We start from the raw sequence: 12559 nt of genomic DNA, 5'->3' as shown, positions 1-12559 counted from the left end.
GCCTGGAGAAAATTCATTTTAATTAGGCCTGCACTGCAGGTTGAAGGGCTGAAATCTGATCCCTAGCGCTTCCAGGCTGGGGCAGGTTGGAGATCACTCCACTTAATCATTAGACAACTGGGTTCCAACCAAGACATTTGACAGAGTTAGCAAGGTTTTAAAGATAGGCCAAGAGGGGAAGGAAAAACATGGTCTGCAGAGGCTGCAGAGATATAAAACCTCATATCAACAAACTCATTTATTTAACAGGTCATCCCTGATTAATGGTGGTCCAAAGAGCCTCTTGTACATCAGCAGGAGGAGGTTAGTAGGAATAAAGACGGGCAAGAAAGGGTGGTGGGTATATGTGTTTGAGAGAAGGAGGCTTGATGTTGTTCATAGGCGTCTAACTACCTCAACAATAACATCACAACAACAAAAGGCCGCAGCAGAGGCACAATGGAAGGGGCGGACCGGGAGGCAGCAATGCCAGATCAGCACATGGAGTAATTTTGCAATTACCACTTCAAAGTATGGCAGGTAACACGCAGGCTTTGATTAATTTAGCTTAAGTCGTCTGTAGCCCAGGAAGAGGCGTGTTTAGAACGGTTTGGAGAAGAAGAAAAAAAGGCGAGGCCTGGCTAGCGTTGCTGATTTCACACAATTTGAGCTGCTTTGGCTTGTCAAGCAGATCAAAACTGGCTTTGAAGGCTGAAAAATACCTGTTAGTGTGAAATGTATTTTGACAAATCTCAGATAATAAGCCGGGGAGGTGCGCGCAAGGCCGCAGAGAGGGGCGGGAAGGAAAGGGAGGGAATGGAAGGGGAAAGCAGAAAGGGTGCTCATTTTAAGGGTGGGAACACTTCCCCTTAAATCACAGTGTTACCTTGTAGTGATTCCCACCCTCTGCTTTCTCCCTGCATGGATCACTCTTCTCTCCGGTGCTTCCAGAAATGGCTCCTGATGAGAAATTCTTGCCTGCACGCCCAAAAGAGAAATAATGTGCAGTAAGTGTAAAGAGGAAAAGAATATTTAAGGTTGTTTTCTCTTGCATACCACACTTTATCATTATAATTTCAGGCCTGAGTAATATTAATACACATATAATAAAAAAAGGGGAAGAAAAAATATATAGGGAGATACAGTAAGATATATAGATATGGATATATATGCAATTACAAATGATGAAAAATCAAAAAATAAATTAAATTTTGGTTATGATACATTTTCACACATTTTCCCATCATTTCCCTTCTTCTGAAGTGTTTTTCATCCTCCATTTCTTTTTCTCTTTTTCTGTCTCGCATTTTTTTTCTTGCTGTAATTTAAATGGTAAGCCGCCAGATGTGTGTCTCATGCTTGAAGAGTCGAAGATCTGCATTATTTAGCATATTAACATTCACAGAATTTAAAAAAGGGTTCCTGCTTTGCCTGGAGGTTGCAATTAAGTAAACCTTAGCTTGATACATGTAAAAATCTCACTATGTGAAACTTTTTTTTCCCCCCGTGGAACCAATCACATCTATATAATACATATGGAAGCCTCAGCAATGATATAATTTTTCTCCTGCTGTGGGATTAAATATATCAGTAATAATAACTTAAATATTAGCCACACATCAGAAATCCTCCTGACAGCTAAATTTTTACTGCATTTAAATGGCAGGAAGATTCTGCTCACCTCTATTTTTCACAGAGTCTGAAATCAGATTTCACACTGATGTAGTTTTTAATTACCACCCCTTTGCTGGTAAACATTTGCCCTGGTGTTATAGTTATTCTATTCTCAGGATAAAATTTTTATTTCTACATTATAAAGACGTTACATAACCGTGTACTCAGTTGTGTGGTCACATCAGGGCTTGGGATAAACACACTTGCCAGCCACAAGATTAAAACAGCAGGTGACTAGAACTGACCACTTTGTTAAATGCAATGTTTTGCTCTCTTTCTTGTTAGTCACTGCAGGCCAGGCCCTTTCTGGTTTCAGTGACCCCCTCCAGAAGACTCTAAGCCAAAAAGTGCTCAGTAATGACTCAAACAAGGAGAATAAGAGCCTGAGAAATATACCTGGTCTTTCAAACTCCCTTGTTACCAATCCAATCGAGCATTCACAGTATGCACAGAGACTCCACCCCTGCAAACCACAGGAACTAAAGGATCTAAACACCATGGGACACTTTCAGACATCCTCTGTGCCAGTTTTTACTGGTTAGAACTGGTTTGGTGGCATGAAAAGAACTTGCACAATATTAGACAAGTGATTTTAAAGTTGTGTCAAATTGGTGTGTCTTAGTATAAAGAGTATAAAAAAGTACAGGTCTTCAAGTGTCAAAAAATCAAAGAATCTTTTTGTAAACTATAGGATGTTACCCTACCTTGTTTTAAAAAGCATAGTCGGATTAAATAGCACACAGCGACACTGCTGACTTTAGTTTACATTGGACAGAAGTCTTTTTAATGTTGCACATGAGCACTACGTCTGTGCTCATGTGCAGACAGTCTGAGTCAGAACAATGCAATGCTCTCACACACAAATACACACACCCCTCATACTCTATTAGCTGAAGCATCAACCACATAAACTCACAGACTTGGACCACCGTGGATTAGGATCTTTTCAGAGACTGTACTATCACACACACACAAACACGAACTTATTACACTAGGCCCCACTTGCTTACGCTCAGACGCTATGGAACGAGAATCAGTGCGGAGGCAGCATCGACAGCTCTGACAGCTAAAGGCTACGTCCATGAACTCAGAGTGCTAGAGCTGCCACAACTCCAGCCTCCCTGGGCACCCAAGGCCAACAACAAACTCCTTGTTTTCCCCCCTGTGCTCTGAGCTATAAGACCAGAACACATACTCATCCACTGCACACACACACACACACGCACACACACTCTGTATTGATGCACCCACACACAAAAAGGCAAAGATATTAATATGTAGAAACTTGCATATATGGACAAACATTTTCCAGGGTAGAAATGTAAGAGTCTACCTCACAAAACGCATAACTCAACGCGCCTCTTTTCTTTCTTGCTTACACACAAAAACAGGCCAAGTAAAGAGAAAAGCCCGAGGCCTGTAACACCGTCGAGACCCCATCACTGTGTTACTGGTGAGATGGAACCAGACTGAGATGGCAGTTCTTGTTCACCTAGGCCCTTAATTGCCTGATGACTGGTCCAAATTTACAGAGGAATCGAAGGTTAGCAACTCACGGATTACCCTTGAGTCTGTCAGGCTCTCATGTTGAGGTTGCTATGATACGGTGCAGATTTATTGTTGCTTCACTCAAGTTTTTTTTCTTTCTTTCTTGTAATCCATTGCATTTTAATGACTATCAAACACTGCAGTGCATACTAATGTCTAAATAGTTATGTGCCATTATATCAGGAGTTACCGGTAAATTCTGTAGGTCTTGCAGGTTAAATCTGTCTACATCGCACCTGCTGAATCAAACACAGCCTTCACTTTTCTGGGAATTCACCTTCCATTGTGTTTGTCCCATGCAGTCTGCTTATACTAAAGTAAAGCTTTAAATGTGTGTTTCTGCATACATTTGGAAGTTGGACATTAACGTTGTCGAATTAATCATCAGGAAGTGGCATGCGGCTGATTGAGAGTTTATGATGTAACATCGCGGTTTGAAATGCTGATGACTGGGAGTGGCCTGGAGGGGGGAAAAAACATCCTGAAAGTAAAGGGCAATGCTCCAAAAGAGAGATGAGATGAGGAATCCTCGAAATCACCATCTATGCTCAAGGGGATGGATGTTAAGATGCCTTTGTGGGATAAAATAAATAAATGAGTTCAAAAAACGAGAGAAAAAAAAGGAAGCAGTGTCATAGTTACAGCAGACTCATCTGCATGCTCACAGTGATCCACTAAAGGCTATCATGAAACAAGATGCTAATCTAATTAGTCATTTGGGTTCAAGTAAACCCATACTAACTGGATCATTCAGTTAATGCGAAAGGTCACTTAACCCATTGTGCCTCCAGCCGATCACTGCGGTAAAAAGCCAAATACACTCCGTTCTGCTTGGACAAGTCAACTGACGTAAATCAGATTACTACCATCCGATAGCTAATAATAATAATATGAAACAGAAACACATTAATGCCCACATAAAATTGTTTTGATTGAAACTCGTCAGAGTTATAATCTTGGTTTGGGATGTCAGGTTTCGTTCCGTATAGACACCTCACCAACGCTGTGTTTCTTCTGTGGGGATTAATTAACTTAAGGCCCGAGGAATGCAATCTTCAAGTCTCACTGTCAAGCTCTGCACTGTGCAGATTATCGCAATGACAAGAGATCTCCATATACTTGTCCTGACTCAGAGACAAATGGGTAATGAGGAAAATCTAGGCGTTACATGCAGAGAGAAAGTGAGCTCCACGCAGAAGACATCAGAAACAGGGAGGCATGAAATAGGAAAGAAATGTCTGAAAACCCTCAGACTTGACTAAAAACTGAGAAGGAGGTGGGGTAGGGGGGTAATTCGATCCTCTTTTCCTGGCTAAATTGGATTTCCATTTTTGGCTAGGTTAAAGTTGTCCATCCAATCGCTCCATTCAACCTTGACGTATCACCCCATCTGAACACCATAATTCGCTCCAGAGGTAATGCAACATGAACGGATCTGTATGCAAATGAGGCACAAACGTCAGGTCGGCTTAGGGAACGGCGCAGATGAGGTGTTGTGCAGGACACCTTTTGATCCGTTATTTCACTTGCGGATTGGGTTCACTTCCCAAGCAACCTCCTCACCTGTGAGAATGTGCGTGCGCGCGAGTGCGTGTGTGTTGACATCTCTGCCTGCGTGCAAGCCAGAGTTTGAAGCCGTGTGCGGTGAAGAGACCTGGTACCTTTTGCCTTGTGTGGCAGAACATAAATCTCCCATAGTGAGTGCTCCTCTCCCTCCCTCGCTCTCTTTCTTTCTCTCTGGAAAGGCAGTCAGTTCGTTGGGGACACTTCCCTTGTGGGCGTTAGGATCTCTGTGGGGGGTCACAGGTCAGCCAGCGGAGGAAGCGACAAGCTGTGAAATGTAAAAGACCAATTTCTTCCACATGTTTCAGTGCTGGGAGAACACTGCCAAGCTGTCAGCCGGCATCACGTTTAAAATGGGCCAGGGTGCTACCCAGCAGACCTGTCACAACTCATTTGTAATTAAAAAGCCTGTGTGATGTTTAAAGCAGAGCACCCCAGAAACTTTTGAGGACTGTTAAATAAAGATGAGCTGTGCGTGCAAAAAAATAGAAAGAAAGAAAGCGAGAAAAGGAAAAAAAGGCCAGTGTATTAATAACAAAGAAGCTAGCCGGTCGTCTTTGTTGAGGATCAATACCAAATGAGTCTGCACTTGATTTGTGGCAATGGCCAGAATGCTAGATGACTAAAACTAGTATGTTTTTAAAATAAGGAGATGGACTCTAATATTATCATTATTATTATCAACAAAATCATTAGCCCCAATTAAATGTGGTTATGATTAAATATGTGATTTCAGCATTTTTATCGCTTAGCTCAAACTTTGGACATTGTAAGATTCATACTTATATCACTTCACTCCATTTCAGTAATGAAATGAAGCAAAAACTATATTAACCCGGGCCCTCTACTAATATACCTGGGTTGGACCACCACATAAGCAAGGAAACCATAAAAAAAACATTTCTCCTACGTAGCTAAAGGATACCTTAATACCTACGTTGTATGACACAGGATATTATCTCTGCATGCTGTAAAAGGGAAGCAAAGGAGCGCCCATCCCTCACTTAAACATGATTTGCTTGTGTTAAGATTTAAAGAAGTAACTACAGGACACAGGAAGAGGTCACACATACATAAGGGAACACACGAACTCTAAAAGCCTCTCCTTGACTTGAAGCAACAGTAAAGACTGAACCAAGATGAAGTCTCATAACTAAATCTAAAATTTCATCATCTGTTTTATATCTTATCTTCCTAAGGAGAAATCATATAAAATAAAGCTAACCGGATGTTATTGAAATGGTGAGTTGTGGATAAAAAGGCAGATGAAGTTAAGATGGTAATCAGAAATGCATTGCAGCATGTAAGCACCTACTATGTATTGAACTTAAAGAAGGAATTTCAGTCAACTGGCAGAAAATTACTATATAGCTCTTTTTATAGCTCGAACTCGGTAATTATAAGTTAGTCATCCACAGTGAACCAAAGCCAGACCGCAAAACACAGCAATGTGTGTCTTCCAGGTCATGTAAGCATGTAAAATGTTTGGTTTGGCTCAGCTGGACACAGAATATAAAGAAGAAAATGTGGTTATAAATTCCAAAACCTTTGTTGTGCTAATCATGGCAGCTAGGCTAACCACTGTTCACCGATAGCTAGCTTGATTGGACTTATTTAACCAGCACTTTACATGCCAGGTTTTTGTTTGCTTGCTGAAGTGGTGGTTTTATTTATCTAAATGTCTGTCAACTATCAGGTTCTGCTAATGTTGTGCACGATACTTTGCCTATGCTAACACTAACATTAGAGTCTATATATTTTACACATAATCTAACTGAGAAAACAAATATAATGTCTGTCTGTCAAGCATTCCCCTACCAAACCCTACCCTCAAGCACATTCACCTCAGTGGAGCTTTGCTGTAAGGGAGGCCTGTCATTCTTCTTTTCCCAGTGTTGGTGACATTAGGGTGACATTTTCTCCACACTGTGGCATAGTTGGGAGTTGTAACATCGGAGCCCTACCTGGCAGAGATGAGGAAGAGCAAGCAGAATCAGCTGACAGGTTGAGAGGGGACCCCCGGTGAGAATGTACCACAGAGGGATCTCCCGCTCTGCAGCTGGGGTCTGTACAGGGCTGCTGTTGGGACTGGGGATGAACGAGCTGAGGACAGAGCTGGTGCTGCGATGGGGGCTTGGGCTGGAGTGGCAGCTGGTTCTGGTGGACCTCAGATTGGGGAATGATAGGTTGTTTAGAAGTGGGGATCGATAGAGTGATGCAGTGCTCTGGTCTCCGAGATGCTCCAGGTGGGAGTCTCTTTACCTAAAACACAAGAAACCAGAAGAGGAACAGGCCTGCTTTGCGTGTGTCAGAGGTCTGCATATGTGTTCAGTGAACATTAATAGCTTGTAATAATCAGTAGTTATGTGCATAATGTTCCATTGCATCATCATTGTTTGTGGGAGAACATCTTGCTGTATGAATAACATTACAGGTGTTCAAAACTGCAGGCACAGAGAACTACTAGCATTTGTCAAAGTGTGCAGTAAAACAATTCAATTAAATCTATAAATGTGACAAGAATATTGTGCTTGTTGTTGTGCTGTGCATATGCAGAGATACAAAAAAAATATCCCACAGCAATCAAAGCAACCGTACCAACAGTAATGATAATGCAGTAATACAAACAACATGTCACAGTCAAAGGGACAAATAAAGAAGCAAATCCAAGACAGAGAGCTTTGTTCTGGTTTTTAATTCAATTAAGATGTTTACTAATCTAATCAATGCATCAGCTCTAATGCTTTCAGAATTGCTGGGTAAAGATGTGGTTCTTGTTTGCTCTCTGGGGCCAATTTTCAATTTCTCTGTAAAAGCTTTTTATCGTTGAAAATCCAAAAATCCACCCCCCATCTTTTCAGATCCACCGTTCTGCCCCCTAAACATTCCAAATAAAAGAAGAGGATCAGAGTGAAAAAGACACAAAAAAAATGGCACACACAAGCACATGGTTTATAACTGAGACCAAAAAATAAACACGCACATACTGTACCTGCACGCAATTACGAATTTAAATAGAATAATCGAGAGGTTCGCGTCATCAAAACAAACATGTGAACAAGGGGTTTCGTAATTGCACACACACCTGAAAATACAGGTTGCACAGCCAGTGGTCGAGATCAGAGGAGATGAGGGCTTCAATCTTTTTAAACTGGTCCAGCTGTGTGCTGGGCTCGCCCCTGACCAGTGGCGTTTTGAACCTGTGCACATAACAGAAACCTGTCACTGTACAAAGAAATGTTGATGAGAAACACTCATAAAAGTTGCAGGTTGCATTTTTTTGGACTGCAGGTATTTTCTCTGAAAATGAATTACAGCCATCCATTTTCATTACCAGTTATCCTATCTGGGGTAACTGGGGGGGCAGAGAGGCAGGGTGCACATGCTAAAAACTAACACGCTTGAGCTAAAGAACTTGTCTTTGGACTGAGTTAGGGGGAAACTCGCAGAATGACAGAGGGAAACACGTGAAGATCATTTTGCTGTTCATCACAGTGGTTTTGACTCACCTGCCCTCGACCAAACCGAGACTTGGCCCACAAGCAGGAAATGCTGCCCAGGCCAACGCAGAGCTGACGTGACTTCTGTCTCCCGGTGCTGTGATCAGCTGGAAAACCAGCACCATGGAAGGGATGATATTACAGGTGGAAGGTAAGACCTGGATAAACATACAGAGCAATATAAGGAAAGAAGAAAGTTGCTCACAGTTTCAGTCAGCTGAGCGCACATGCCTCCAGGGCGCATGCATTAACGCATGCACACATGCAGACACATCAACAGCAGAGTATCTCATGCTAACTGCCTTTTAATCTACATCCTACACTTGAATCCTCCCGTAACTTATCTGCTGTTTTAGGATCGTTCTAAACTGCCACTCTAACCCATCGAGCTCAGAAAATTGCCTAAAAGGAGATGTCGGCGTGATAAAGACTGCGGCATCAAACACTGCGAAGAGGGCAACTCGAGTTTGCTGTTGTAGAGCGTGAGCTGACAGTTACCGAATTTGTGATTCAGAGAAGCCATCATCAATCAGACTGATAATATCAAGGGTGTCTTGCGCGAAGCAAAAATTGTTAGTGGTTAGCAGTCAATGGAAAACACATACATTCTTATTTACCCAGAGAACGGTGGGTTTGCTTAAAAAATGAACTGACAGTGAGGTGCGTGCGACATCATCCATCACTGGGTGGAAATATTTTATCCCTTTATTAGTTGTAATGGAAAATGCAGAGGACTTGTTTTAACACATAAATCATTTGTATCCCGTTCTCTTCAACCCCCCGCCCCCCCTGTAAATCAGCCTTTGGTATGCACCTGTGAAATGATGGGTAGTAGTGTCTGACTCAGGACATAAATTTATGGAATAATATCAGAGATTATAGATATTGAGGATATTCATATTATTCATTTACTGTAAGAAATGTGACCTGCATAAATAGTCATTTACGTGCGCGCGCAGTGCCTTTGTGTAGACACGTGGGCATATGTGCGTATGTGGTGAGAGGTTTGTGAGACTTGATATGCTTCAGAGTTTTTTTCTGCTCCTCTGTTTATGGAGGATCTACTTAAACTATTATAAATATCCAGGTTGACTTTTTTTTTAAAGTGCTGAGGGGAAATTAACGGCTACAGTTGTGCAGTTTACAGTAAACTGATAAAAAGTGATCTTTTAGCAATAAGCACAACACATGACAAAAGATTTAAAAAGTGGAAAAGACAAGAATAAATTCATATACCTCCAAGGATCTTTCCTAATTTTCTTCCTGTCCACTCCCCTCCTCCCCTCTTTAATTAGAATGTGGATCTTTTTTTTTTTCCTTTTTCGGTATAAAACTCTAAAATGAGTCTCGGCCCTTCTCAACTCTTTTCAAGCATTCCCACTCTTCTGCATATCCAAGACATTTCAAAACTAAGCGGCACTGTTTCTGTCTAAATCCAAACCCAGACACACAAAGCAAAGGGTGAATGAAAAAAAGTGGGGGAGAGATATGGAGAAAGAGGAAAGGAAAATAAGCTCCTGGCTTCCTCCTACCATCACTAATTCCTCATTTCCTCTTAGAAGGCACTGCAAGCTCCACTGAAATCGCACGCTATCGTGTGGGCAAGAGGCGAGAGAGACGGAGAGAAAACCAGCTAAGCCAATCCTGGTAGTCTCAGACAAATCTGATCAACGTTCCAACTACTATCAATGAGGACAACAACAACTGGTTTGTCTATAAAGCACAGCTGAGGGCTTGGGGAGGAGAGGAGGGAAGGCAGAGTGACACGAGGCATTTACCATGCTGTACTTAAACCTTTTTCTTTTTCCTCTTTCTTTTTACCTCTGACGCAGAGCCCAGGTTTTGCTTTCAGTTCGTGCCAGATTTTACCCCATCTTTTATGTTTGAGCTTGTGACAATATTATCAGAATGCTCTAGCTCAGTGAATACACCCACCAGCACGCTGACAGTGTCCACATGTGCTAAATGCTCCAGCTAGGCCTTTAGAGTTGCCATCACAACAGTGAAGAAATGCTTTCTCAGCCTGTATGAGACTCTATGGGATCAAGAGGGACACTGCATTTAGTGGTTTCTGTTTTAAGGTTTTGCTTGTGAATCTTTTGTACCGTGCACACATCACTGAATGAATAAACCAAAGAGTTCTAATCCACTGGTCAATATCGACCATCTATAATAAGTATGTGGGTTTTTTTAAAGATTAGCACAGCTTATATAGAAGATCCGCTCCTTCATATCCAAAGGTTTAGGAAAGGGGTTGTAAAATGTGCATAATTTCATCTAATGTAATCTGCTGTGTTGTTTCAATAAAAGAACCAAATGGGAAAACATATTTAGTCATCTATTATGCAATGGAAATGTAGGCTGACATTTTTAAAAATATGTTTCAAATACATATTTTTGTCAGTTCTGCCTAACTTTTCTATTTTTGCTTTTATATGCCTTGATCCGGCTCAAGCATGTGGCAGATGCTGAAAGACACACAGGAAAGAAACGAAATGCTTCATTCCATTTGTGCTCCATTTTTATTCCAATAAAACATTATTTCTTCTATATGAATGAATAATTGATATTGGATTTGATTTACATGCATGGATTAAATGTCATGTTTGAGAAGTTGTTGTTTTATTCATATAGGGATCCCTAGAGAAAAACCTAGAGGCTGTGTGTGACATATTTTCATACGCTGCCTTTACAGTAATATAACTTCTCATAACCCTTTCAGTGTAGAAACTGCTCCATCTTCACTGCAGCTGATGAAAATAAAGGCAGAAGAAGAAAGAGAAATTCTGAAATAGCACCAGAAATGCAGTGTTGTAGCTTCTGTCATTTTTAGCACGTGCAGCTTTATTGTTTGACCAATTTATAAATATAATTTCTTGCCTCCTCAGTGTCAAAATTGCTTCCCGGTGAAAGATGTATTTTATATTTAGTTCCATTTTTCTTTGAAAAAATAAAAATTTAATTCAAGTTTTCCAATTGTCAACTGCAAAACAAAATTGTACTATATTTATACTATTTCTTAACACTTAATAGTCACAACCAGGGACAGATTGTGTGTATTTTCCCTGATGTGTGTTGTTGTATTATTGTCAACAGAGAAAAGACGTATGACACTAAAATTAAAACTTTTTTGTTGTTGTCAGAGCTCAGTGGATATCACCCCATTAGAGCACACCCCATGCTTTGCCCTGATGCTTAAACACAGCTTATACAAAGTGAAATTGTGGCTACCATGAACAGACTCTGGTTAATGTGGAGGTCAATGTCGTAGAAGCGTCCCCGATGCTCAGTGGGCTCAGTAGACGCTGCCCAAACATGTTGCCCTTTCTTACTGCACCAGGCCAGAGCCGGACCCCCTAGATGGCTGTGAAGTGCCACTCTGACAGTATAGAGACCCCTGGGAAGTCTGTCCCTCGTGGCTCTTAGGCAACGCACACACACCTCCACGGGCTGGGGAGCAGTCCTCTGGTCCGCCTACAAAAAAGTACAGGCTTGATTTTATTATCTTTCTTTATTCGTGGAAACTGTGATTATAAAAATATTTTCTTAGGGAAAATACTGTTATTTAATCAACACCCTTATTGAACCAAGACTTCTGTAACTTTGTAAATAACTGTGAGTGTAAATAAAGTTTGTCAAATTCTATTTGAACAGCTTTTCTCTATACTTAATTATAAATATAAATTATTGTATGCTAAGGAAACTACGGGGCAATTAATAATTATATTAATAGATTTTGCCTGTCAACAGTGTCTTTGACTGCTGAGGATATATGAGACCCCCTGAGGAGTTTGCCAAATGGCATCTTAACGTCTGTATTATTTATCATGTAAGCTAAATATTGTCCTTACTTTAATGCTGGTGGCAACATCATTAGAACAAACAAACAGACAGATGGACAAACAAACTAAAAACCTTCATACGAGTATATCTTTCAAACAAGAATTACATTTTTATCTCTCAAAAAATAAATACTCAGATTACAGGTGTTTCAAATGTGATTCCACTAAAGACAAGCTCAGTAAAGTCACAATCTCCTATCTACATATCTCCATTCAATCCCTCAGCGTTTAAAGCTCAAGGCCTTGCTCAAGGGAATACCAGCATTCCTTGATAACGAAACTAGATTCCCTATTCAGACGACTGGTTTAAAAAAAAAACCCCATCCTTGTGTTACTAAGATTATCCCGTTAACCTTCAGGCTACATCATTCCACTTGCAAATGCCTTTGTTTGCTTTGGTGACATGTGCCTTGTTTCAGAGCTTAGGATGAGTAATAGTCTAAGCAGGCTAGA

At 40.9% G+C, this 12559-nt stretch overlaps 1 protein-coding gene across 1 annotated transcript in view; it reads right to left on the bottom strand.

The window, feature by feature from the left end:
- Positions 1-12559, bottom strand: part of ofcc1 (orofacial cleft 1 candidate 1) — a 76784-nt gene that overhangs the window by 44999 nt on the left and 19226 nt on the right. Inside the window, exons 12-16 of the mRNA XM_085468694.1 lie at positions 11496-11738; positions 8274-8422; positions 7850-7964; positions 6729-7026; positions 866-957 (exon numbers count right to left, since the gene is read on the bottom strand). Coding sequence (XP_085324820.1) covers positions 866-957; positions 6729-7026; positions 7850-7964; positions 8274-8422; positions 11496-11738 — 897 coding nt within the window. The remainder of the gene's footprint in view (positions 1-865; positions 958-6728; positions 7027-7849; positions 7965-8273; positions 8423-11495; positions 11739-12559) is intronic.

The sequence above is a fragment of the Copadichromis virginalis genome, linkage group LG9 (genome assembly GCF_057382275.1).
Source record: "Copadichromis virginalis isolate Kocher_CV1m ecotype Utaka linkage group LG9, C_Virginalis_male_GT1.1, whole genome shotgun sequence".
Lineage (NCBI taxonomy): Eukaryota > Metazoa > Chordata > Actinopteri > Cichliformes > Cichlidae > Copadichromis > Copadichromis virginalis.
This window is presented reverse-complemented; position numbering and strand designations above follow the sequence as displayed.